This window comes from Gymnoscopelus braueri (genome assembly GCF_963280865.1).
Source record: "Gymnoscopelus braueri genome assembly, chromosome: 14".
In the NCBI taxonomy this organism is placed as follows: Eukaryota; Metazoa; Chordata; class Actinopteri; order Myctophiformes; family Myctophidae; genus Gymnoscopelus; species Gymnoscopelus braueri.
The window spans coordinates 29,627,984-29,653,404 of record NC_137619.1 but is presented as its reverse complement, the minus strand read 5'-3'; the positions used below and the strand labels follow the sequence as shown (position 1 = coordinate 29,653,404).

General features: G+C 41.8%; 1 protein-coding gene across 2 annotated transcripts in view; it reads left to right on the top strand.

Moving 5' to 3' along the window:
• The first annotated feature begins 2,892 nt into the window (after positions 1–2,892).
• phactr2 (phosphatase and actin regulator 2) overlaps positions 2,893–25,421 on the top strand; it is a 52,685-nt gene continuing 30,156 nt past the window's right edge. Inside the window, exon 1 of one of the 2 annotated variants that reach the window (XM_080450038.1) lies at positions 2,893–3,077. In XM_080450038.1, the coding sequence (XP_080306164.1) occupies positions 2,939–3,077 (139 nt within the window). In that variant the 5' untranslated portion in view covers positions 2,893–2,938. Of the gene's footprint in view, positions 3,078–22,725; positions 23,025–25,421 lie in introns of those variants that run through there. The other variant, XM_080450039.1, reaches the window with a different exon arrangement.

The following is a 25,421-nucleotide window of genomic DNA, read 5'->3' as shown; positions in this document are numbered from 1 at the left end:
CCTGTCCCTATTGACCGTCTAAGTGCACCTAGCAAGTATCGGAAGTTCATCATGTTGGGAACTGGAGTTAAGGTTGTTTAATGCCCAGCCAATAGGAACACAGAGGGGGCAAAGCAATAGTGCGCCCACCCAGGGGCCCCTGGCGAGCCCCCTGGGTGCCACACATGGTCCCTGTTGTGGCTGTTGTGATGTCAGACCCCTAGCCAGTGTTGGTGGCAAGTTTGGTGCGGATCGGAGCTACGGTGCGCCTTGGAGGTCTGCATGTTACGTGTGTGTGTGTGTTTACTCCACTAACAGATCTGGTCGATGGAATTTTTCTATTGAAAAAGTGTATTTTAGACGTGAGGTGGGGGGCTAAGAGTGTTCCCACTAAGTAGAGTATGCTTTCAACTCCATAAAACCGTCTTTGTTTTGGTACGTAGCAAAAGTGTATTTTAAATTTTTACTACAGACGAGAGGCTGCGCAGCCTGTGATGTGTGCGCAAAGGCTCGAAAGTCCCATAGCGTTATGGAGAACTCCTTCTAACGCTATGGACAGTGTACCCATTTGCGTAATGTTTGCACAAAATCTGTTGGAGTACTGTCAAGAAATATGTTTTGCCAAAATCGGCCTCCTGGTGGCACTATAACAGGCCTATGTGAAATGTAGAGGTTATTATATGCTCTGGCATCCAGGGAGTGTGTGTGCACAGTTTTGCTGCGATCAAGCCAACGGTGCCGGAGATTAGCTGTCCACAGACAGAATGACACACACACACACACACACACACACACACACACGGAAGGACGGACGGACAGGGTGCAAAATTCTCTCGCCATGCCTTTCGGCCTGGCAAAGACAATAATCTTTGCCAATTCAATAGGGCTTCGCACTGGTGCAGTGCTCTGACAGGCCCTAAATATTAAATGCGTTTGTATGTGTGTGTGTGTGTGTGTGTGTGTGTGTGTGTGTGTGTGTGTGTGTGTGTGTGTGTGTGTGTGTGTGTGTGTGTGTGTACACATATATATACATATAATATAATAAATATAATATGTAAATCTTACCAAAAATATAGAAATATTGTTTTTGTTTCTACTGATTGATTATTCTGCAATAGTTTTTCTGTTTTATATAGCTTATTTAAAGTAAGAAGGGTAGGCACTAAGCTATAAAGGCTTCAGCCTACACCTTTTCGGTCTAGATGTCTTGTGCTGTTTTGTTTTTGTTTTTATTGTATGAAATGTCATATTTGTTTCGTGCAGATTGCTCAAAAATCCCAGGAGGAGATAGGTCAAAGCGGCAACGTTGTTTGTCAAGAGGAGAGGCATATATCTAATGAAGTTTCATGGCTGTAGGTGAAACGGTTCATGAGCTATGCCCATTCACAGTTTGCATTTTTTCAAACTAGAGGTCCGGGCGCCTGCGCTAGCCGCGCACGGGGCTCTAGCGAGGGCGGGCTTATTTTGGGGTACCAAAATCGTGGGATAATCTTTTTTTTTTTTTTTTTTTTTTTCCCACAATTTTTGTAACCATGATTTTTTTCACCCGGTGCCAATTTCCTAAGTGATCCTGGGCGCTACACCAGCCCTACACCAGCGCTACACCAGTCCCCCACAGCCTAGGGAGGCCAGGGCCGAGCTCATGCTTCCTTCAATGCATGAGAGCCAACTGATCTTCTTGTCATCTGACAGGGGGGAGTTTCCCCGGTAGGAGTAGTGCGTGGAAGGAACACGTTATTCCAACCAGTTCCCTTCCCCTCCATCAGGCGCCCCGGCTGTCATGGGGGAGGCGGTATAGCGACCAGGATTACTACATGTTTTTGTGAGGGTATTAACTACCCTAGGAGACACGGGGAGAACATGCAAACTCCACACAGAGTAGGCCCTTTCGCCAACCCCACCTAGGGTATGGGCGCTGAAAAAAAGTAAAAAAATAAAATAAAAATACATGAGGGACCACCCACAGTTTAGCCAGAACTGCAAAAAGTGGTGGAAGAAGAAGAATAAAACTAACACAAACAACAGGGGTCCTACACACTACTAAATACAGCATTATAGTCCTTGTCACTGTCAGTGGAAATGTGTTGCTAGGGAACAGCTTTGGTTCAAGTTCATATCCTGTCAGTTACTGATATTCACTGATAAACACTAACAGGAAATAAACATGGACCCATATAGAATGTATGTTGTCAAGTGTGAAAAGGTCTACAGCTATAGGCTATGCCTAAATATAGTATACATAATAATTAGCATATGAAGTAAAAGGACATTAATTTGTATGATTCCCTATGGGATATACTTTAGAGCCATCATTTTCTTTCTTTCCTTTTTTTCAAAGTAGGCCTAATGCCACTTTTTCCTTATATAGCACTTTTTAAAAACAGGTTTACAAAGTGCTTCCCATAGGCTACATAAAAACAAGCATGAAATATTAAGGCAATTCAATGACATTTCAATTAAAAACAAAGGAACGATACAAAAACAGGAGGTCAAGAATATAAACAGCTGTCCATTCAGTGTCCATTCAGTGATTTAAAAACTAACAATGTAATTCTAAAATCTGAATGCCAGTTTAGAGAGGCAAGGACAGGGGTAATGCGGTCAATATTTCTGTTTGAAATTAAACTCTTTATTCTTAGAGCTTATTTTGATAGGTGCGTGAAAATAAATGTATATAAAACGTTTCTGGAAATGTAGTGATATTTCATTTATCTATTCATACATTTCAACATAGTATCGATTTCTGCCATGCATTACATAGACCAGTAGCACCACTGTGTGGCACACAACAACCAAAAACCCACAACAGACAAATTCTATCTAGAGACCAACTGAAGTAAAAAGGGGAGGTGCAATGAGTGAGGCAGGATAGTTTGTGACTTCTGTTCAACTTTTACCACAGATCCACCTCCTCATTGAACGACACACAATAGTACTGCATATACGGACAAAAGCCACGATGGATGAGGAGGCGGTGGATAGTTATCCTGAATTGAGACATTTCCCTCTGGTGTGGCCCCTTCCAAGGGTTCGATCCCACAGTGACTCATCTGGTTTCCGCTCCAGAATCCTCTGCAGACTCCGAGGTGCAAAGTCAGGTAAGCCATTGCCTATAATATTTCACATAACACGTAAAGGCTCAAGGTATAGGCCAGCAATTTGATCTTTTTGTCATAGTAGGCACCAGATTATACAAAAACACACTTCCTGCCTCATACTTCTATGCTGTTACATTTGAAATAGAAGCTTTTAAAGCACACTAAATCTTTCACCTTTCACCATCTTTCAGATAATTTTCCATGTGAGTTTTAATGTTCATTTTATTAGCTAAAAATATCTTATTTCTGGTATTATAAAATTACCTATCATCCCAAGCTATAAGATATTTGTAGGTTCATCGATAAAAAAACCCCATCTTATTTCCTGTTCTCTTCTGTATATTTCCTTTTTCTCTCTACCTCTCTTCCTCTCTGTTTATTGTGAGTACATGCTGCCATTATACAGCTTTATTTGCTGCTGAGCAAACTAGGCCATATATAAACCACAGTGTGAACAGAGTGGGTTTCACTTCCTCCAGCAAAGTCACACCATCACTGTCCCTACCTAAAACCTGAACTAGGCTACATCTTAGTGATTGAAACCACCTTAACCAGCTTTTCTCTCCCAGTGCTTTTGTCTCTCTCACCCAATGCTCTCTGTATCCCTTCAAAACCACTGTCACCCAGTGAGAATGATGTCAAAGGCTTACTTATACTGCTAGAATCTTTTACTGACTGCTTTTCCGTAAGTCCTGGATCCTGGTTCCACATGCTGACATAATGTCTTATACAGTAGCAATATGCAAATGACCAGTGTTCCCACTCTTATTTGTCTGAGCGGTTCCCAGCTCTATGTTTATCTTAAATTGCAACCGCAATCTCTCTGTGTTCATATATTGTAATGACGGGAAATGGCCTTGTAGTGGTCTAGATTTTAAGTTGGATAGCTCTAGATGTCTCTGGTCCGAGTCGTTACAGTATTTCACCAGCCCCCCATACTGAATGGTTGGTCTTAGCTCTTGTTCAGTTCTGCCGTGGAATGGCCTACCTTGGTCTTGATCTGGAAGTGAGCGAGTGCTTAAAGTCAACAGATTTGAATTTTCTCTCACCATTTTCTACCCAATTTAGTCATCAATATCTCATGTACTGCACTGCAGTCCCTGTCCCTGCCAGACCCCTGACTGCAGGTCTCTTCCAATACACTTGGAGTCACCAGCCAGGCTTTTCACCTGTGAGGAGTTTTACTGAAAGAGTATATGTGCTCAGGCAGGGGTTCCTACCATCCCCGCCAGATCCTCGCGAGCGAGCGTGCGTGCGTGCGTGCGTGAGAGAGAGAGTTCTTGATGAAAACCAAGTGCAGTGCAAAACCATGGGCAGCTGTACAGCTGCCCATATCATCAGGCAGGTGTCACTATAGTGCAGCGACAAGGACATAATCCCTCACCAGTTTAAGTCAAGAGGTATTGAAATAACATCAACCAACATCTGTTGTCTTTCATTTTCATTTTCCCATGATGCCCTCACAAATAATTAACCCTTTCACAGATATCCCAGGTGCACTGGAACCTTCAACCCCCAGTTTCTCTCTCTCTCTCTCTCTCTCTCTCTCTCTCTCTCTCTCTCTCTCTCTCTCTCTCTCTCTCTCTCTCTCTGTGTGTCTGTTGATAGTTGTGTGTGAAAATCCCGGTAGATCAGATAGTAGTCAGGATTTAAGAAATACTGTGGAAATGTGTCACATCCTGTACACAGAGACAAATTCCTTGTATGTGCAAAGATACCTGGCAATACAAACTTCTGATTCTGATCTACAGTACAGATCTATGCAAATGAATGCATCTTGAGGGCAACAATAATCATTTGGGATAGTTGCTCCCATCTCCAGTCCTGTCACTGTGTGTAATCAATCATCTGCATCTTTTCCTCACTCATACTTCGCCCAAAACACTGAAACATCATGCAAAACAATGGCTAGGGATTCATGGAAAGTGTAGTCAAAATAGGAGGAAATGCTCATGGCACTAACATCCCCAAACACCAAGGGAATGTCCTCTGTGTCCTCAATGGTAGCTACAGCTATGCTCCCACGTCAGGATAGCACAAAATGTTTTAATGGGTCTGCTCCATACAGTCAGATTAAATTGACTATAGGCATTGGGCCAATACACACAAACAAACCATCCAAGGCTGTAGTTCAAATGTGCTCAATTCAGTTAGCTGTGAACAGCAAACATCATTTCATAAATGAAGCACCAGAGGGAGCTAGCTGACCTTTTTCATAATCTAAAGACACTGCACTGCACTTGGTTTTCATCAATAATTCTCTCTCTCACGCACGCACTCGCGCACGCGCACGCACACCATGTGACATGGAGTATGCATGTAGCATGCAGGTTCTATTATCCTCTTTGAACATTGAAGATAACATTGGCTTTGGAGAGAATTTGAAGAGAACTCTAAAAACAAGTTATGGTTCCACACAGCAAATTCCTGAGTGTTAATTTAACTCAGAATGTTTTAAACAGGTCCATTTCTACACTCAGGGTTAAATTAATGCTTAGAACTATGCTGCCTTGCACAGTTCCATAATGGTATGTAATTAAGAGATAGGACATGAGATTGGAATCCTAATGGTCTAAAATTCTAGGGCTCTGATTTAGTCACAAGCACAAGCTGTTGGCACCACCGAGTCTATTACAGTAGCATTAAAGAGCATCCAGCTGGACAACGTGCCGCAATGTATACATAGTAAAATCCTCAGTGTTTATTTAACTTTGAGAGTGTATAAATATATTACCAAAGTGTTCACTTCTCACAAAGTGATGGGTAAAAAGTTCGAAATTATCTCAGAAAAGCCGAAACCAAGGATGAATTGCACACACCAACAATTCAGGTAGATAGGCTACTGTAAAAACAAGACAGGGTCTAATAATGGCGCTTCTCTGTGCAATCTCTATGGAAACAAGATATTCTCATGTTGCAAAACGTTATGAGCTTGTAGATCGGCTATTTTTGGCAAAGAGATTTGGTGTAGACGGAAAAAAACAATCCAAGTACAGTTGCAACTCAGGTCCGCTTCCCTAAGAATAGAGTACAGTATAAATATATAATAAAAATAAATTAAGTATCACCATACATCACATGCCTGCAAACAGCCAATAATACTACACACAATATGTACAGTAACCTCACAAACCTGACAGACATTTTATTTTGACACAGCTGATTTGCCAATAACCATTGTTATGTTTCTACTGAATGCACTGGACATTGTTAGTTTTCTCAAGTCAATTGATAGAATATATTTCAAACATGTGAGGCTCGAAACGACAAGGCTGATTCAATAATTTAAAAACATCCTTGCTGGTATTATGCCGTCACTTCTGGAGACAGATCTAAGATTTGTACTTTTAGTTCAAAATTCTGTAAGTATGGGAGGGGTTATTAAGCGTAAAAACTAAAAAACTAAACAAAACGATTTAACCAACTTTCAAAATTCACACTTGGACAAGATGTCATACTGATGGTATTGATTTGGCTTTTTTTTGTCTAAAACCACAAACAAAAATATGTTTTACTCTTATGTACCTGTATACAAGATGTAACAATAATAAAGCACAACCTTGAACCTTGAACCTTCAGGGCTGGTTAGGTACTGGCTTAATACTGTAGGTTTGGGGTGGTCTAACATGTCGGTGTCCAGCTGGTCAAACAGTATGTAATATGAGAGACAATCATGACTTTCATAGCCAATATTGCTGCGTGTGTGGTCATCGCTCTCATTTAATTTTAATAAAACTCTAATTAGCCAAAATGAATTTGTCACCATATTCACAACTTTTACTTTTTGAGAATCATGAGTTAATTATAATTCAATTCTGATTCAAGTTTATCAGTTTAACCTAACAACTGTTTCTGAACTTCAGGTTCAGTTCAGCTTGTGTGTGTGTGTGCAAGGGTGTGCATGTCTGTGTGTGCGTGCGTGCGAGTGTATGTGTGTATGTGCGTGCATGCGTGCGTGCGTGCGTGCGTGCGTGCGTGTGTGTGTGTGCGTGTGTGTGTGTGTGTTCACATACTGCACTTGCATGTGTGTTGTTAAAACACTGTGTTTGGGATAATGTGTAGGTTCATGTCCGCTGTGAATAGCTATACTCTGTTGTTGTCCTCCTGACAACAACTGCTATATTAGTCATGTAATTACACAGGCAGTAGAGAGAGGCAAGAAGAGGAGGAGGAGTAAGGAGAGAGGGTATTGGTAAAGGAGGTGAACGGATGAGAAGAGGAGGACGGGATGGAAAAAGAAAACAAATGGATAGAAGAAAAGAGATGAGAAGACACGTTGAGAGCAGAAGGAAAGAACAACAGTGGGCGAGGAAGATTAAAGTAGAGCTGCCTGCAACTATCGATTATATTCTTATAATGATTCTATCGAATAACCAAGAAGCACACACACGCACGCAAGCGGTTTCAGTGTGTTAAAATGGTGGTTGGTTATGACGTTATGATTAAGTTTGGTACAGGGACTAAATCTGAATGATTATGACAAAAAAAATAAGTTTTAAATGTATTTTGTGGCTCTTTTGCGGCCAATTAATTCCACCGCACACCCCCTGCGGCCTGCCTCTCTTCCCTCCCAGTTTACCAGTAACTCTGTGCGGTTAATATATAAGCCTTTTCTTTTAATAATATTTGTTGGAACACCTCGGCAACATACAGGCAGGATGTTATCCCATGTTATTATGTTGCACAGTTTCTAATAATAGTGCTCGCTCAGTTGCATACGCAAGTGGTGTTTGTGTTGGATGCTTCCGAAGGAAATTGAATATGGACTTTGATCTGAGAGACAGTGGCTGAAAGAGAGAAGTAGCCCCTTATCCTATGCACATATGAGAGAGAGAGAAAGAGAGAGTGAGATAGAGAGAGAGAGAGAGAGAGAGAGAGAGAGAGAGAGAGAGAGAGAGAGACGTGCATATATCACACAAACCTTTTTTCTGAAGGTATTTATTAACATAAACCCTTAACCACTTAAGCCGCGTTTATACTATAAAATCGCAGATCTATTAAAGACCAATCTATAGATCGGTTATTTTATAGTATAAATGTTTTCTGCTATTTTAACCTCAAGAGGAAGAGAGATAATGGTGACCAGACAATCAGCCACATGCCCTTCCCCAGCTCTGCCTGCTAACCATCTGCGACAGATAAAACATAGCAGTGTTGAAGTGTTGAAAGGTACAGATGTGTGTAGCTAGCTTGTTATTAATCAAGGCATCAACTCTAGAAGAGGAAAGAAGGGGAGAAGGAGGTAGAGGAAGTACTGTAACATTTAAATGGCATAACAGTTGTCAATTGCCATTATAGTCAATAATCGAATGGCTGTGTGGTCATAGTGTCTGTACTGCTCTGCAGTTTACTTGACTTTACACTGCCTTAAACACACAACTCACTTTCGCTATATTGTGAATAATCCCAGCCTCTCTTTGTCACGACCCTTGAGCTGTGACCTGACACTGCTCTACTCATTCTTGCTACAGCGTATCAGAAAGTAGGTGTTAAATGAGGTAAGATATATAAGGGACAGAAAAAAAAAAAAAAAAAAAATATTGCACAGTATATTATGTGCACAAACACTGTGTGCGTGTGTGTGTGTGTGTGTGTGTGTGTGTGTGTGTGTGTGTGTGTGTGTGTGTGTGTGTGTGTGTGTGTGTGTGCTTATGCTTAACAGCTGATAGAACATTGAGCACAGATTCTGACTCATCCTGACCTGCACAATGTTGCTACTTCTAGTATGAAGCCTTGTCTAGCATATCGATGACTCACTTTGTATGGAGTGGCTCCTCCTCAGACCACTTGAGGGATCTGTGATTGTTATCTCTCTACTGACAGCAATGCATGACCGGGTATCGTAATCACTCATCTGTATCTGTTCGTGTAACTGTGAATGTGAACCAAATAACTTAGTGAGAATGATCAGTAGGCTAACCCAAAGAGATGATTTATGTTTGGGTTGAAAAGGTCAAAGATCAAGGCAGCAAGGTCAAAATGGCATAATCGGTCATATCTCAGGAACAGAGAGACATACGGTAGAACAAGACATGTTGGTGTGGGCGTGCTGGTGCGATTTGTTTGTGTCTAAAATAGAGAAAAAGAATGAGAGAGCTGTAAAACCTGTCTCTGTGTGTGTGCTGTCAGCTGACGTGTCTGTCTGTCTGTCTGTCTGTCTGTCTGTCTGTCTGTCTGTCTGTCTGTCTGTCTGTCTGTCAGTTTGTGTACATGACATGTACATATGCTGCTATTTACACTTGCATAAACAAGCATAAATACACACGGGGCGTGCAGACGCACACACACACACACACACACGCGCGCGCGCGCACATAAGCCTATACATGCTGATGTGATGCCCTCAGCCCAGTCCCCCTTACTTTCCCTCTTTCTCTCCGTCTCTCCCTCCTTCACACTGACTCCCCATCTATCTCTTCTCCTCTGCCTAGTTTGTCCCTGTGAGGCAGATGACTGACCCACCTACGTCACAAAAGGAGCTTGCCACAGAAGGGGGAGAGCAAATGAGAGCGAGAGAGAGAGGAAGAGAGAGAGAGAGCGGGGGGGAAATATTAACTTTTAATGGAGAGAGGTTGTGAGAGGTGGATAAGAGGTAGATGGAGAGATGGGGTGAGATGAGAGGGTTGGTGGGAGACGCAGAGGGAGGGAGGGAGGGAGGGAGGGAGACAGGGAACGATGGGGAGATGCGAGAGGGAGGGAAACGAGAGAGAGAGGGAGAGTGACGAGACAGTGAGAAGGTGGAGAGGGAGGGAGGGAGGTTGAGAGTGTCGGGAAAAGGGACGGATCAGCTCACATTGCTGACAGTTTTCTCTGGGTCCAGCCATGGAACATGCGGGTGAGTTTTTCCTTTATAACATGTTCTGTCTCTCTCTCTTTCTCTCTCTCCCCCCCCCCCCCTCTCTCTCTCTGTCAGTATCTACTTGTGGTTTTGTGTTAGTTTAACAGAAGCTACAACACAGACACAGTGACAGAGAGATTATTTACACTTGCTTCCCTCTTGCCTTGGGGGTGCAGTCCCTGTATGTGTGTCTAACTGGCTCTGTGTTGTGATGTTGGTTCATGGGTGCTTTTTAGAGTAGCTAAACATTGAAAACATACACATCTTTACTGTGCTATCAATCAGAATAGTGATCATATAGGGACTCTCTTACCATTAGAGTACTTGTTTTCTTAGCCCCACTTACCCTGTAGTAGTTGGCTTGCAGGGTCCATGGCGCTTAGTCGGTCCTTGTACTTTGTAATTCACACTGGAGCCTAGATTGTAAACTGAGTAAAGATCAGTTGTGTCAAGGCCAATCTGAAAACGAAACAGCGCTTTAAATATTATAATATGAAAGCCCTGCATGTCACATGCCTTTAACCACTTGCAAAATAAAGGCTTATTCTGAATGCATCTTTTGCCAAGCTTGTATTTGGTTGGTACAGATAAATTGAATGTGTTTTTGTTTATCAAGATAATCTCTGGTTGTGAAATGACAGCCTGGATCTGGTTTGCCTAGTTTTCATCTAGCTTCATAATAATAAAAAAAAGAAACAAACATAATGCATACAGTCACACATGTGAAATGTTCAATGACATTGGAAGATAGAAACCATTAGATATAGTAGTATATTATATAGTAGAACTATAACAATGGTAAATGAAGCCTTTTTAATATCACCTTTCAGGCAACTCATGCAGTATATCACAAGCTCTGGTTTAGCTGATCACTGATTAAAAGATATACTGGCAGGCGGTTCTGGAGTGGCGACGAGCCTGCTTAACTCGAACGCATTTATGGGTTGTGTAAGTCTGCCCACAGTTACATTGAGTTACATATGAGTATCCGGTGAATGACTAAGCATCAATTGGCAAACATATACAGTCCATAAAAATAATAATAATGATAATAATAGTAACAATAATAGTAATAATAATAATAACATATTTTATTTGCATAAGTCACAAAGTAGGCCTACTAATTTCATAAAAGTAAAAATAATAATAATATTAATAATAAAGAACCTGCAACTCTTGTCTGATGCTCCAACATTTATTTATGACAGTGACGAATTTAATGGGATCTTCCTCAGTCCGCACGCACGCACGCACGCACGCACGCACGCACGCACGCACGCACGCACGCACGCACGCACGCACGCACGCACGCACGCACGCACGCACGCACGCACGCACGCACACACACACACACACACACACACACACACACACACACACACACACACAGAGACTGTCACTTTTCTCATGCAGGCCAGGCCAAGCAGCCATTTTGGACGTACCAGTCCAGACCAAGTGACCACATTATACCGTACGCTAGCTAATTCCTACTCTACACTTTGTTTGTTTGTCACACTGAGCCAGAGCAGTGGCGCTAGCGGGCACACAGGCTATATTTGGCCTGTGTTATCTGATACAGTTTAATTATGGTCAGTTTGTGGCCGTTGTCATAACATGTCACTGTGTTTATTAGGCCATAGCTGCAGATTGGTGAGGGGTAGTAAAGCAGCTCACAAATCACTGTACGACTCCCCTCCCTGTTTAGATTCTGACAGGACAGGTTGTTTTGAATCAGGTTTTACAATAGAAGATACATTGAACTCAGGATGGATGGATGGATGGATGGATGGATGCTTGGAAGCCATTGACTTTCATGCATAATTAAACATACATTTTACGGCTATTTTTCCCCATTAGTGTGTTAGTCTATCAAATTGGCTTTACAGAAATAAACTATTTCCCTTGACCCCCGGGCAGTGTGTGTGTGTGTGTGTGTGTGTGTGTGTGTGTGTGTGTGTGTGTGTGTGTGTGTGTGTGTGTGTGTGTGTGTGTGTGTGTGTGTGTGTGTGTGTGTGTGTGTGTGTGTGTGTGTGTGTGTGTGTGTTGCATATGGTTATTCAACAAAAGTGATTCATCATTGCGCGCTAGAATCTAAGCTCTGCTTACATGCAGGTTTGTTATAATGCTGACATTCTCCTACAATATAGGGATTCCCAAAGTGTGATACACGCACCCTTGATGTGCTTGGTGCCTCTAGTGCATGAGAGGAAAGATACATGATGGTGTAATAATACATTTTTAAGGGGGGACGGGACGGTCAGCTGAGACTGTGATTAGCTGAGACTGTGATTGGCTGAGATACAACCAGCCTCTGTTTTACTAGGACCTTTTAAAATACATTTTGCAGAAAATCCAATACAGCTGGACATTAAGGATTTGAAAACATTCAGAGTACATTTATTTCTCATGACTTTATAAAGTGCCACCAATGGACCCTTTTCACAACAGCCATTTTGACTGGTAAACGCAGTTGAAGGTAATAACATATTGAGTGTCTTTCATTGATGTTTCTGTAAACACATGCGGTCAAGAGGTGCATGCACATCCGTAAGTTGGCTATTTTGACGAGTGCTAGATCAGAATAAATACTAATGTAGAGAGAGAGAAGGTCTGCACACCGTCTTAATGCTCCCAGAAAAATATATTTATTTATGCAGCGGTAATTGTTTTACGGCTGCTAAAATAAATATATTTTTCTGGGAGCATTAAGACGGTGTGCAGACCTTCTCTCGCTCTTCATTTCTGTAAACACACCCATAATTAATGTTATACCTTCAGCTTTGTTTAGGTGTCAAAATGGCTGCTGTGAAAAGTGTCTATACAGATCTAAAGTGTTTCCACTCCTGTTCAGTTGCATCTTGTCTCCTTTCAAATAAAAGTGCTGCACTGACAATTCCAAATACAGCTTATTTCATTTTGCGATGAGGCTTTCACCTGATAGAGCATCACATTTCCTGTTTGACAGGTGTGTGTAGCAACTGTGTTAATATCTGTACTGCATGCCAGGTGCTGTACATGTTGTAAGTCAGTGAGAGGCAAATCTACAGTATGTCCTGCTTGCATATGGTCGATATTTTTTTATATAAAAGGTTAACTTGTATTGAGGTGCTCAAAGACAGAATAATATAAGTGTGTCAACTAAAATGCATCAAAAAGAACCTTTGAACCTTTGAGCAGCGATCACGTACTGTACAAACATTTGCCAGCGGGAGACGGCTGGATGGGTGCCAAAGTAGCTATCATCATAATCATCATCAGCATCATAAAAACCAATGGCACTTGCAGTGTGCTTTAAAACCAATGCGCATGTTGAATCTCCACAGCAATAATAATATGACTAATTGCAGTGTGGCATATCTGAGAAAACAGGACGGACAGACTAGCTTGTGGGCTGTTGCAACAGAAGGATAGATGATTTTCTCGTCTGCACTTTTATGACCATAATAGCTACAAAGTTATTGTGAAAAACAAAATGCAGCTCTGCAATGTGGTTAATTGCCTATTCTTACACAAATCTAAACTGCGCGCACGCACGCACGCACACGCACGCACACACACGCACACATTTTACTATTTGCATCAGCTCTACAATTCTGTCATAGTCATGAAAATGTTCCTTTCCCACAAGGGGACCTGAAAAATATCCCCAAAATGTTAATTCTGACTGTTATTACTATTCTTCAGGGGAGTTTCGGTACCCACAAGGACATTAATATCGTCCTAGACCAACACACACACACACACACACACACACACTTACACTCACACTCACACTCACACTCACACACACACACACACACACACACACACACACACACACACACACACACACACACACACACACACACACACACACATCCTTATCCTTGAAGATAGCACACATGAAGTGTGCTATCTAAGGTTGCTGCTCTGTTCTGCCACTGGCCACATTATATTCCCTTAACCTAGCTTTACTCCATCTCTGTCTGTCTCGCTGTCTCTCCCTGGCTGGCTGGCTGGCTGGCTGGCAGGATGTCAGCTATTGATTCATACTGGCAACATTTTAGCGGTGATGGCTGCTTATAATGGCAGTACCAAATAGAAGACAACAAACAGGAGATCGGGTTTCAGGCGAACAGGCTCGCATAGCAACAGGAAGAGAAATGACAGCTCCTGCTACATCATCACAGCAATGCATGACTACATAGTCACCTTAAGGGTGATACCACACAGACGGGTGGATAGACAGATGAAGACAAATGCATACTTATCATCACTGTTTGAAAAGGTTTGCCTATATAACGACATTTTATAACGACACATTCCCGGTTGAAAGTGGTTAAGTATGTCTGTGGGTTTTATATTTAACCTATGAAAACACCTTGAGACTACATTGGATCCATTGGAACACTTTTTTCCATTTCCTGAAAAGTAACCGTTTTAGATACACTGTACATGGATTTTTGCCCGGCAGTGATGTATGTATGTACGTATTTATGTATGTGTACTCTACATAATGTACTTTATATGGATGGATGGATGGATGGATAATGCATGTATCAGGTTGTACCATCAGGTTATATTGTTGTACTGTCAGCATTCCCTATGGGAAGTTTAAGTAGACATTAAAAGTCTTTCTGAATATTGATCCTGGATTGCTATCTGTAGCAAACGCCATGCATTACAACAAATGTCCTTGTGTTGTGGCGGTTACATCATATCTTATTCAAATCGAGGCCAAAGCCTATTGATATTGGGAAACATCAATGCAATCACATTCTTAAATGTTCTGCAAAATTTACATTTTAGTTTAAAACCCATTTAGACCTGGAACACCTATATGTTGTCACACCTTTCAAGCCAGGAACACCTCTGTGTCACATTAGCTGTTGATTTATATATATAGCAGCAACATAATTTTTGTTTTTTTTGGGAATAAGAACGTTTTTTTTACGTTTTTCAGAAAACTTAGGTCAGTTTTTAGAATCGGCCTCAGGTCTAAATGAGATTCCAATGGCCTATAATATACTAACTTTGCCAGTTTACCGAGGTCTCCATGAGTGAACTGATAAAATGACTATAGTTAATGTAATCAGGCCATATAAGTGCACTTCTTCTTGTCTCCATTCGATTTGGCTTGCATAAAAGAGCCTGTTCATTCCCTGAGTCACACTTCAATGTTGTGACAGTTTGTCTGGACTAAGTAAGTAGGGAGCCACCCAGTTCCTGTCCTAGGGCTAATGGTAACACTTGTAATGTCACATAAACACAGCTTTTATATTTGGGAGATTATTTCTGTATGCCAAAAAAAACAACTGAATAGGGTTTTTCTAAAAACGTACTTACAGTAATTGCATGAAATTATGCAGGTTTACAAGTCAATGTCAAAGTGTTTGCAGCGTAATTGTTTGTTTGTAGTCGGTTTTTCGGGCACCTCACAGCAAAGTACAATCCAATTCAAATGCCACACCTCCCTTATGAATAACAGTATGCTATGGTGATATAGGTGACATTTTGTCAACCATGTCAAAATGATTTACTAGACAGTGATGGGTGTAACACATTAAAGTACATAAGTAACACATTATCTAAGCATATTACTTTCATGAGTAATGAAGTAATATAACGCAATTATTTTATAAGCTGGGTAAAATTATTACAATAACTATGTCAATTAACATATTACATTCAGAAACTCTGTTATCTATTGTTTATTAAGCTGCCAACAGCCACATTAATGACAATGCATTTTGGTACCATTTGTACAGGATGCCGCAGATTTGGTTGTGTTTCGTCATAGAAATGTGTCTGATAGAATAGCATTTTAATAACAACAATAAAATTATTGTGGCATTCTCTATTCTATTCTATTCAACCTACTCCATTTTGTATCATTTCTAGTCCATTTGTGCTTAATTTCGGGTTGTTTTGTTAAAGTAATGCACAGAAAGTAATTTTGTAACCTAAAAAGTTTTTTAATTATTATTTAATTCTTATTATTTATCTCCCCAAATTTTTGTCATTATACCATGTCTGTCCCATGGGTACCCATCCCTACTGTTTGGTCTGGGGAGTGTGTAGAAAACCACATGTCTATTCCAAAACACATGGGGGGGGGGGAACACACCATCACTCCTCCTGGTACCACCCACCACTGAACAGGCAACAGGCACCCTGACCAACCAGTAGGAGTCACTAATGCAGCATCAGTGTTAGGTGGGGCATCAGCATCGAACCTGTCTCCACAGTAGGAACTTTACCCCTGAGCCACCCGGATGCTCCACGTAACATTTTTGAATTTAAAGTAATAGCTAGCATGTAATAGCACATCACGTAGTATGACGTGTTAACACTGTTCATTATCCACACACACACACACACACGCACACGCGCACACACACACACACACACACACACACACACACACACACACACACACACCCACACACACACACACACACACACACACACACACACACACACACACACACACACACACACACACACACACACACAGTTTATGTAGATTCTGTGAACTTTGTATGAGGATGCGTTAGGAGACTTTGTCCCCCCTCAACATACAACTGAGGTTAATAAATAAATCAAGGTGGAGAGGAGGAAGGACTAAAAAGCTGCACTTAAACAATTATTAGCCCCTTGTTCTGCTGAGACCACTGCTTAATATTTGATGAATGTCTTCCTCTTCCCTGGTCATTCTCATCCGCTGCCTCCCCCTTTGGCTCTCCTGTCAACGAGGTCACAGTCAGAAAAAGAGGACTGGTTTTCCCAAACATAACACCTTTACATTTACTTAGGACTGTCCTTCCCAACATACACACACATTTAACATTTAACCACTTAACCACTGAAGCCCTACTTCGTTGACCGCAGGGCTCTATCCTTGGCCCTTTCCTTTTTTCCCTCTACACAAAATCTCTGAATGTCGGCAAATATTCACTTATATGACATGCCTAGAATAGCGATGCCAGGGTTCACACTAGATCTGCTATTTTCACAATTCTTAAAATTGTAAAACCTTTTGGAAATGTTCTTGCCTATAATGACATGTAGATCTGCTATTTTCTGTTTCCCAAAATAGGGACATACGGTTTAAATTGAATTGATCCAAAGCACTGAGTTGATCCTTGTGATTACATCAGAAATCACCAAAGAGGAATTACTGAATGTTTAGGATGCTGGTTGAAAGCCAGGATGGTTAGCAATCAGTTTGTGACCAGACATTTCCCGGTTTAACATCCTGGCTCTTAAAATCTGTGTTGAGGTTAGCGAAACTGCTCTTTCTTGGGTCTCTGTATAAATAATAATATCAAAAATATTTTGATATTTGTTTGAAAGGAGTAGAAATGTAGTACTAATCCTAATTTATCTTGGTCTGGCAAGTATGAGAGCAGATGTTGGGATGATTTTTTTAAAAGAGGTTTTTGTTTTAGCTAACTTTCCCAAAAGCATGGGAACAAACTATCTTATACTCCTAAACATGGCAAATATGTCTGATTGTGTATCATGCATGTGCAGGCCCAGTGTACATGGATGGTCATGTGATATGTGTTTCATGCGAGTATAGATGGAGATTATTCCTGAAACGGTGCTAAAACTGGAGATGGCTTTAATTTCAAAGAACTTTTTCACAAAGAAAACATCTGGAATAGTAGCTTAAAATGCAATGCCATGGGTTTTCACAACAAGCAGGGTCAGCAGTGTTTTGAAAGGTCTTTGTTTTAGGGGTTCAGAAATGCTGGAGTACTAAGGATTCTACCTGCAAAAATAGCAAAATGTTTTAACACAAAAATGTGTAGATGTCGCAAGCTAGAGAGTGGACTGGAGGACAATTTAAACACAAGAAGATGCAAGATATGCCTGCATGACTTAGTATTCCCCATATATCCCTTGTCAATGCTAACTCGACATCCATTGGTCCTTGGGAGAGCATAGACAACCATGTATCTCCTCCGATAAGTGCAGTGGTGTGTTCTAGGCTTTTTCAGAGGGCATACGATAATCATTCCCTGCACGACATGCGGGTGGTCGTGGTCATACGCTCGTGCGTGCATGGTCAATGGATGAAATGCACACACACGCGCACGCGCGCACACACACACACACACACACACACACACACACACACACACACACACACACACACACACACACACACACACACACACACACACACACACACACACACACACACACACACACACACACACACACACACACACACACACACGGTTTCCGCTGCTCAGTAAAAAAGTCTTCTACCGGAAGGTCCAGTTTAACTACAGAATGAGGTCACTCGCAACTAGACTTGTTCCGATACCGATACCAGTATCAGAAAAGCTGCAGATATACTCCCTAAAATGCTGGCATCAGTATCGACAAGTATGCCAGTCTGTGCCATTCCAATACCACGTAATTTATCACATGATGATAATATGCCATTTACAGTAATCAATTATTTAGTATTTTCGCTCCATGTCCGTCTCCACCGTCTTGCTACCTGCACACTCTGCCTAGACATTCACCAGTGTAGAGAAACAAGCAACCAGGTCTACAAAAACGAGCCCTAAAGAAGGCACGCTCCCAGTGGTTCTCAATCTGTGGGTCCCCAGATGACAGTGAAGTGACAATTTAAGGACTTTTAAGACATTATGAATACCTAATATTTGTATTTTTTTAATCCATATGGCTATTAAAAAATAGCAGATATACAAGATGTACAAGTGCTGTGAGCTTGTACATCTGCTATTTTTTAGTATTTTTCTTGAATCATGAAAATGTTAATTTTTTACACAAATCTTGTTGAAAATGGGGTAAGTTTATACAGTTGGAGGGGGTACATCATTCTGTAAACAGAGCTATATGTCACATTGCGTCGTTATATACATGTACAGGGTATAAAGCTTTTTGAAACAAATAGCAGCAATCTTTTGCAGTCACTTTGGGACAAATAGCAGCATTTCTTTTTCTCGAAACTATTTAAATAGTATACAAAAAAAGCCTCAGATTTAAAATCTGTTTAAAGGTAGCAGCTCTGTTTATATGTGCAGTAGGTCTAGAGGTCCCTTCGGGACACTCAATGTTTAGTAGTCCTTAGGGTGGTTGTAGTCCATTGGCTAACCTTCTTTTATCGCAACAGTTCACAATTCTTGCTGCTGTGTTCGCACATTGTTGTATTTCTCCCAGTCGTTTTTTGTCGTTGGTCATGTTTTGGTGTATGTAATCTGTGGAAAGTACTGTATGTGTCTCTGATGTCTTGGTATAGAGGGCAGGTGGTTAGAAAGTGTAGCTCTGTTTCCACCACATTTTGGGTGCAGTGCGTGCATAGTCTGTCTTCCCTTGGGAGCGGGGTCTGTCTGTGGCGGCCTTTCTCTATTGCAAGGCTGTGTTCACTGAGTTTGTACCTAGTCAAGGCTTTCCTAAGTTTTAGGTCGTTCACCTTGTATGTATATTCTCTTTTTAGTTCTAGATAGCATTCCATTTTGCTTTGGTTTTGGGTTGTCTCAGTTTCCTGTATGTCAGGTAGCTTTCTTTTTGTTTTCTTATAATCTGGTTAAGTCCAATAGGTTTTCCGTCTGTTAGTTGAGCTTGCGTTTGTGCACAACTCACTGGAGTTATGGCACTTTTTTGTTTTTGTCGCATTCCTAAGCCAATAATTTGATGACGGGTCAGTAGGAGACTCAACCGGGGGCCCTTTGAGTCTCCTACTACCGAGTCAATCAAATTATACGTTGGGGGCGTGTTCTCTCCTCCGCGTCATCAGTGCCCATACCCTAGGTGGGGTTGTCAAAAGGGCCTTTCTGTGTGGAGTTTGCATGTTCTCCCCGTGTCCCCTAGGGTAGGTACCCTCACAAAAAACATACAGTAATCCTGGTCTCTATACTGCCTCCCCCTGGTCAGCCGGGGCTCCTGATGGAGGGGAAAGGAACTGGTTGGAATAACGTGTTCCTTCCACACGCTACGTCCTACCGGGGAAACTCCCCCCCTGTCAGGTGATAAGAAGCGGCCTGCTCACTCATGCATTGAAGGAAGCATGAGCTCAATTCGGGGCTCTCCCGAGGCTTGGAGAGGGAGAGTAGCGCCCAGGATTACAAGCTTAGGCAATTGGGTGAAAACTGGGTGAAAAAATGGGTTACAAAAATCTTGGGATATAAATGATATAGCTTCATGAGGTGTGTAACGCTACACCTGTGCCACCCGGATGACCTGTGATTGTGCAGCCTTTATTGTGACCTTTCTTTGACCTTTCTTTGACCCTTTCCTCCCAAAAGTCTTCTCTTCAAGGCAGTCCACTGAGCACTCCCGCCAAGTTTCAAGAATATCTGCCCATTCGTTCTCAAGTAAAAAAAATTTTTCACAGACACATGCAGACAGGAGCAATTACCCTGCCACGCACTGCTGCATGCAGGGTAATAATATATTATGCAGGCTGTACATCCCGTCCTAACAGCATTTTCTGTTGTCCCTTTAGTTTTACATGTGTGGATGGAGCATCCAACAAATTCGATATGCTGTGCTGGTGCATCACATCAATGAGATTACTGGCCTGTCTATGCTGCTAATACACTCTGCTCTGCTAACTGCTATAAGTATGCCTGTCCTCCATGCCCATTCCTTCATCTTCTGCACTGAAGTCCTTCCTGTTTCAGTCAAGCAATTCCTTCAGACTGTGGCTATGCTTTGCTAACTATAATTAGATGGGCTTGTAAAGCCCAATGCAGGCTACTGCATACTTTACCGTGTCGCTCGCTGAAAATAATTGAAAATCAATCATGTTCGGAAATCACGCTTAAGCTTGTTTAATTGCTACTGGTGTAGTGGTTAAGATGCCAGCCTCTGGAGCCACACATAACATGCTGGTCTGTAACAGTGCTTTTCAATTTTGTCTTTAATCACGTATCCAACAGCAGGTGGCAGTATTGATCTAAATGGAAAATCATTTCACCTCTGAGGGTATATGGCACTTGCCAAGTGTGTGTGTGTGTGTGTGTGTGTGTGTGTGTGTGTGTGTGTGTGTGTGTGTGTGTGTGTGTGTGTGTGTGTGTGTGTGTGTGTGTGTGTGGCAGGCGGGCGGGCGGGCGTGCGTGCGTGTGTGGGCACTCGCAAGCTTGTACATGTGCGTGCATGTGAGTGAGTTTGCTTGCGTGTGGCTACGGCTCAGTCAATCTCAGCTCTGCAGGGTATCAACCAACACTGACTCACTGTGACAGTGGATAATAACACACATACACACACACACACACACACACACACACACACACACACACACACACACACACACACACACACACACACACACACACACACACTCTCTCTCTCTCTCTCTCTCTCTCACACACACACACACACACACACTTCAGCTGATTCCCACACTGAGACTTGTGGCCAACAGGCTGATATATTTGGCTCTGTTAGGGCAGACACAGTATTATCAAACCCCTCGGGTGAAGTAACTTTTAATGTTTTGTATGTCCCCTATTGGCCTCGGCTGTAATAAAGTTTGATTGATTGATTGATTGAAGTGGTTTTAGCTCATAGATAATAATATTAAATGATCCTAATCAATATGCATTTAAAGGTCTTGCCACCCATTTCCTAACAGATGTACTACTAATTACTCACCTGCTGTAGGCCTAGTTCACCTATGGCCTCTGTTCACAGGCTGCAAGACTCCTCGTTCATTTAATTCCCTGTATGGATGTATATGACATTCCATTTGCTTTCTTGACCTACAGTAGTAAATTGTAAAGCACTCATACTAATTTATAGACATTATTTTACTATTTAATGTAATAGTATTATGAAATTATTTTTGAAATGTGAGTGCGTTGCGTGTTTAGTAGCCTATAGAATGATTCATATTCTTCTAAACAAGTGGTTCTCAAAGTGGGGTTCAGGGACCCTCAACCGGGTTCGTTGAGGGAGTTCCAAATGCACCCTTTGGTCTTTAACTCTGAGAGTGTACAAATGGAACAAATGGGCCCTGGTCCTTTTACACTCAGAGTAATGGGGGTCCTTGAAATAAAAAGGTTTGAGAACCACTGTTCTAAACCAGGCCTACTCAACATGATCCCTGGCTCCCCTACCATTATATTATCATTACTATAATAATTATTATTATTATTTAAATAAAATAAAAATGTAAAGATAAAAACGCATTAGCAGTCTTACACAAAATGAGGTTGAATCTACTAGGCGCAGGATGAAGGTCCTCTCCACCCCTCTGACCCCAGCAGCGCCTCTAATCTGCATAGAGGAATGACAAGTATTCTTCAGCCACACACACACACACACACACACACACACACACACACACACACACACACACACACACACACACAGTGGTGGACAAAGTACTCACATTCGTTACTTAAGTAAAAGTATCAATACTGCCATGTAGAAATACTCTGTAACAACTCAAGTAAAAGTCAGGAATTCTGAATTTACTTTGGTAAAAGTACAACATTATTGGTATCAAAACGTACTTGAAGCACCAAAAGTAGAAAGTACTCATTATGCAGAATGTGGCTGAAGTGGTTAATGTATGTTCTGTAATACAGTAGTAACTAAAGTGTTCAAATAATTATAGTGGAGTAAAAGAACAATATTTGCCTATGAGATGTGGTTGAGTAGAAGTAAAAGTACTGATAATTGGAAATACTCCAGTAAAGTAAATACCTCAAAATTGTACTTAAGTACAGTACTTGAGTAAATGTACTTAGTTACTTTACACCACTGCACACACACACACACACACACACACACACACACACACACACACACACACACGAGGGAGGGTGGGGGGAAGTGACTGCGTAGCAGCAGCAGCAGCAGCAGCGACCCAGTGAACTAAGTTTCCAACAACTCCGCCAGACTTGAGCAACGGTCCAACCAACCCATCAACGGCCCTGAAGAAAGAACTTTGGAAATGAACCGCCGGGCGCGGCGATGGCGAGGACTTCTTCGCGGTGATAGAACGGCGTGATTGTGGGTTCGTTGGGTGACGGTCGTTGGCCCCGCCGGTCCGTCCGGTCCGGTCCGGTCCGGTCCGCCGGAGAACGACAGTATGGGCCAGACAGCCGTGTCTGCCGTGTCTCAACAGACTGCCAGCGGTGAGTGCTGTCTGTCTGTCGGTCTGCCTGTCTGTCCGTCCGTCGCTCGCACGCATTCCGCTATCTTTATTCAGGAAGTCTAGTCTTTTCTCTCTACCATCCATCCACACAAATTAGGCACAATCTACTCTCCATTGAGAGAGAGAGAAACGAGTGCGCATACCGAACATTTGGCGACTTTTATTATGCGTCCTAACTAACATGATGTTGCATCAATGAACTTAATCACTTTTAAACCTTCCAGACTTGGTTCTAAGGACCTGAGTTGGCTTTGTACTTGGACCGCTTTTTTTTCGAATACTAAAACGCTCGCCCCAAAACACAGTCGCCCCGGGGCAAATCCGGCGGTATTCACCTGGTATTCCTAAACGTAACCTCAGTAAACCATGCCTAAACTAAACCTAACCTTATTCCTAAACGTAACCTCAGTAAAACGGTGCCAAAAACCCAACCTTATTCCTAAACTTAACCTCAGTAAAACTATGGCTAACCCTAAACTTATTTCTAAAATTAAACAAATGCAAGAACCGCTGGTCTGCGAAAAAAAATGGGGGCGAGCGTGTTTTGGGGTGAGCCTTCCGGGTATCCTTTCTTTGCCACAAAAGCAGCTCTACAAGCTCACAGTGAGCTTGTACGTCTGCTATTTTTGGCTAATGTTCCCCCCAGGCCAGAATATGGAAGCTAGGGGTTCAACCAAGCAACAGAAGCAACCGTCATGATGACGTGACTGAGTATTGTTTTGCGAATCTACATAAACATAATAACGGTCCGGATGATAGGCTTTGATGTAGAGGGCTTTATTAGAAGTCGTTTAAGCCCAGTGAAAGGCTGAACAAAGTAGACTACTGTGTGAGATGAAGTGTTGCATAATAACATAATAACAGTTGTTTAGATCAGCAGTTCTCATACTTGTTTGTGTCAAGGACCCCCAAATTGTTATGTATTTGGCAGCGGACTAGCAGCTGAAAATGTTTTGTGCCAGGGACCCCCAAAAGCAAAGATTTGTGTTAAAAAATGTTCGATTAAAAACAAAAGCAAAGATTTGCACAAATCTTCAAGATTTCTCAAAAATAGCAGATCTAAAAGCTCATAGCGCGCACAAAGTGACTCCCTATGAGCTTGTATATCTGCTATTTTTGAATAGGCAAAGTATAAAATATGGTTAAAGTTAAAGTGGTTAAAATGTTTGTGACGCTGTATTAACTAATTTTGCTGGGGAGCCCCTGGTACCCCTCTAAGGACCCCTGGGGGTGCCCAGACCCCTCTTTGTGAACCAATGGTTTAGGAACCGGTAGCTACATTGTTGTTGCTGAAAAGTACTGTTGTAGCCCCTGCAATGTTTCACTTGATTTTGAGCCAGCTGCCGGCAGCCAAGTTCATTGCGCGGATACACTGAAAAGTAGCCTGATTTCGTCTAACAGGGTAGTCTTTCTAAAACAGATGAGTCAAAGTACCACAAAGGGACACTTACCACCAGAAGCCTGACATTATGGCCCAAGTAAAAACCTCTCAGGTCAGTCTGATTTGTAAGTTAGACTACAATAACCCATTGACCTTGGTTGAATACTGTAGTAGACAGACCAGTCCATCCAGTAGACTGGATGGTTGGTTGGAGATTTCAACTTGATAATCACCAGAGCAGCAGAGCTCATTTTTTTCCTTTTTTTGTAGATAACTCAAGCAAAAATTTGACAATAGTGCTCACATTTATTGATTTGTTGTTGCTATGCCGAGCAACAACAATAAAAGTCTATTCAAGATGATGTGTAATCCTTCACATGTAATCCTTCACATGAATTAAATATAAATAGCATGAAGTTTGAGGCACAAAATATCCTAAAGTCCTGGCTTTATTTTTTTATTTTAAATTTTAAATTTTGTCTGCCTTTATTTATAGAGGAGATGGACAGGAAACAGGAAGAGAGAGATGGGGAGAGACATGCCGTAAAGATCGTCGGGAGTGGGACTCGAACCCGCGATGCACTGTCAGGCTACATTAGAGCCAAGGTGCCAGGACCGCTAGCTTTCTTTCAGATCTGCAATATCATGTCAGATAAAATTGGGATGTTTATCAGCCTGCAATAATAATATCGTTTATTGTCCCCAAGGGGAAAATTGTCTTCTGCAATGCCTGATTTTACATCCACTGTCAGTGTCTGATCCAAAATGTATTAATCAAAAGTGGTTAAAAAGAAAAGAAAAAATGAGAACATAGAAGTATAAAAAGCGACTTGGAGGTTTGGAAATATGCTCTGCAGTATTTGACTACGGATATCTCCTTCACACAGTTAGATCACTAACAAAACAATTATTTTACTTATGAGAGATGTTATCAATTACTATATTTGTGGTGTCTCTGTATGAATAGGCAGTGCTGGAGTAAGCACACTGAAACCG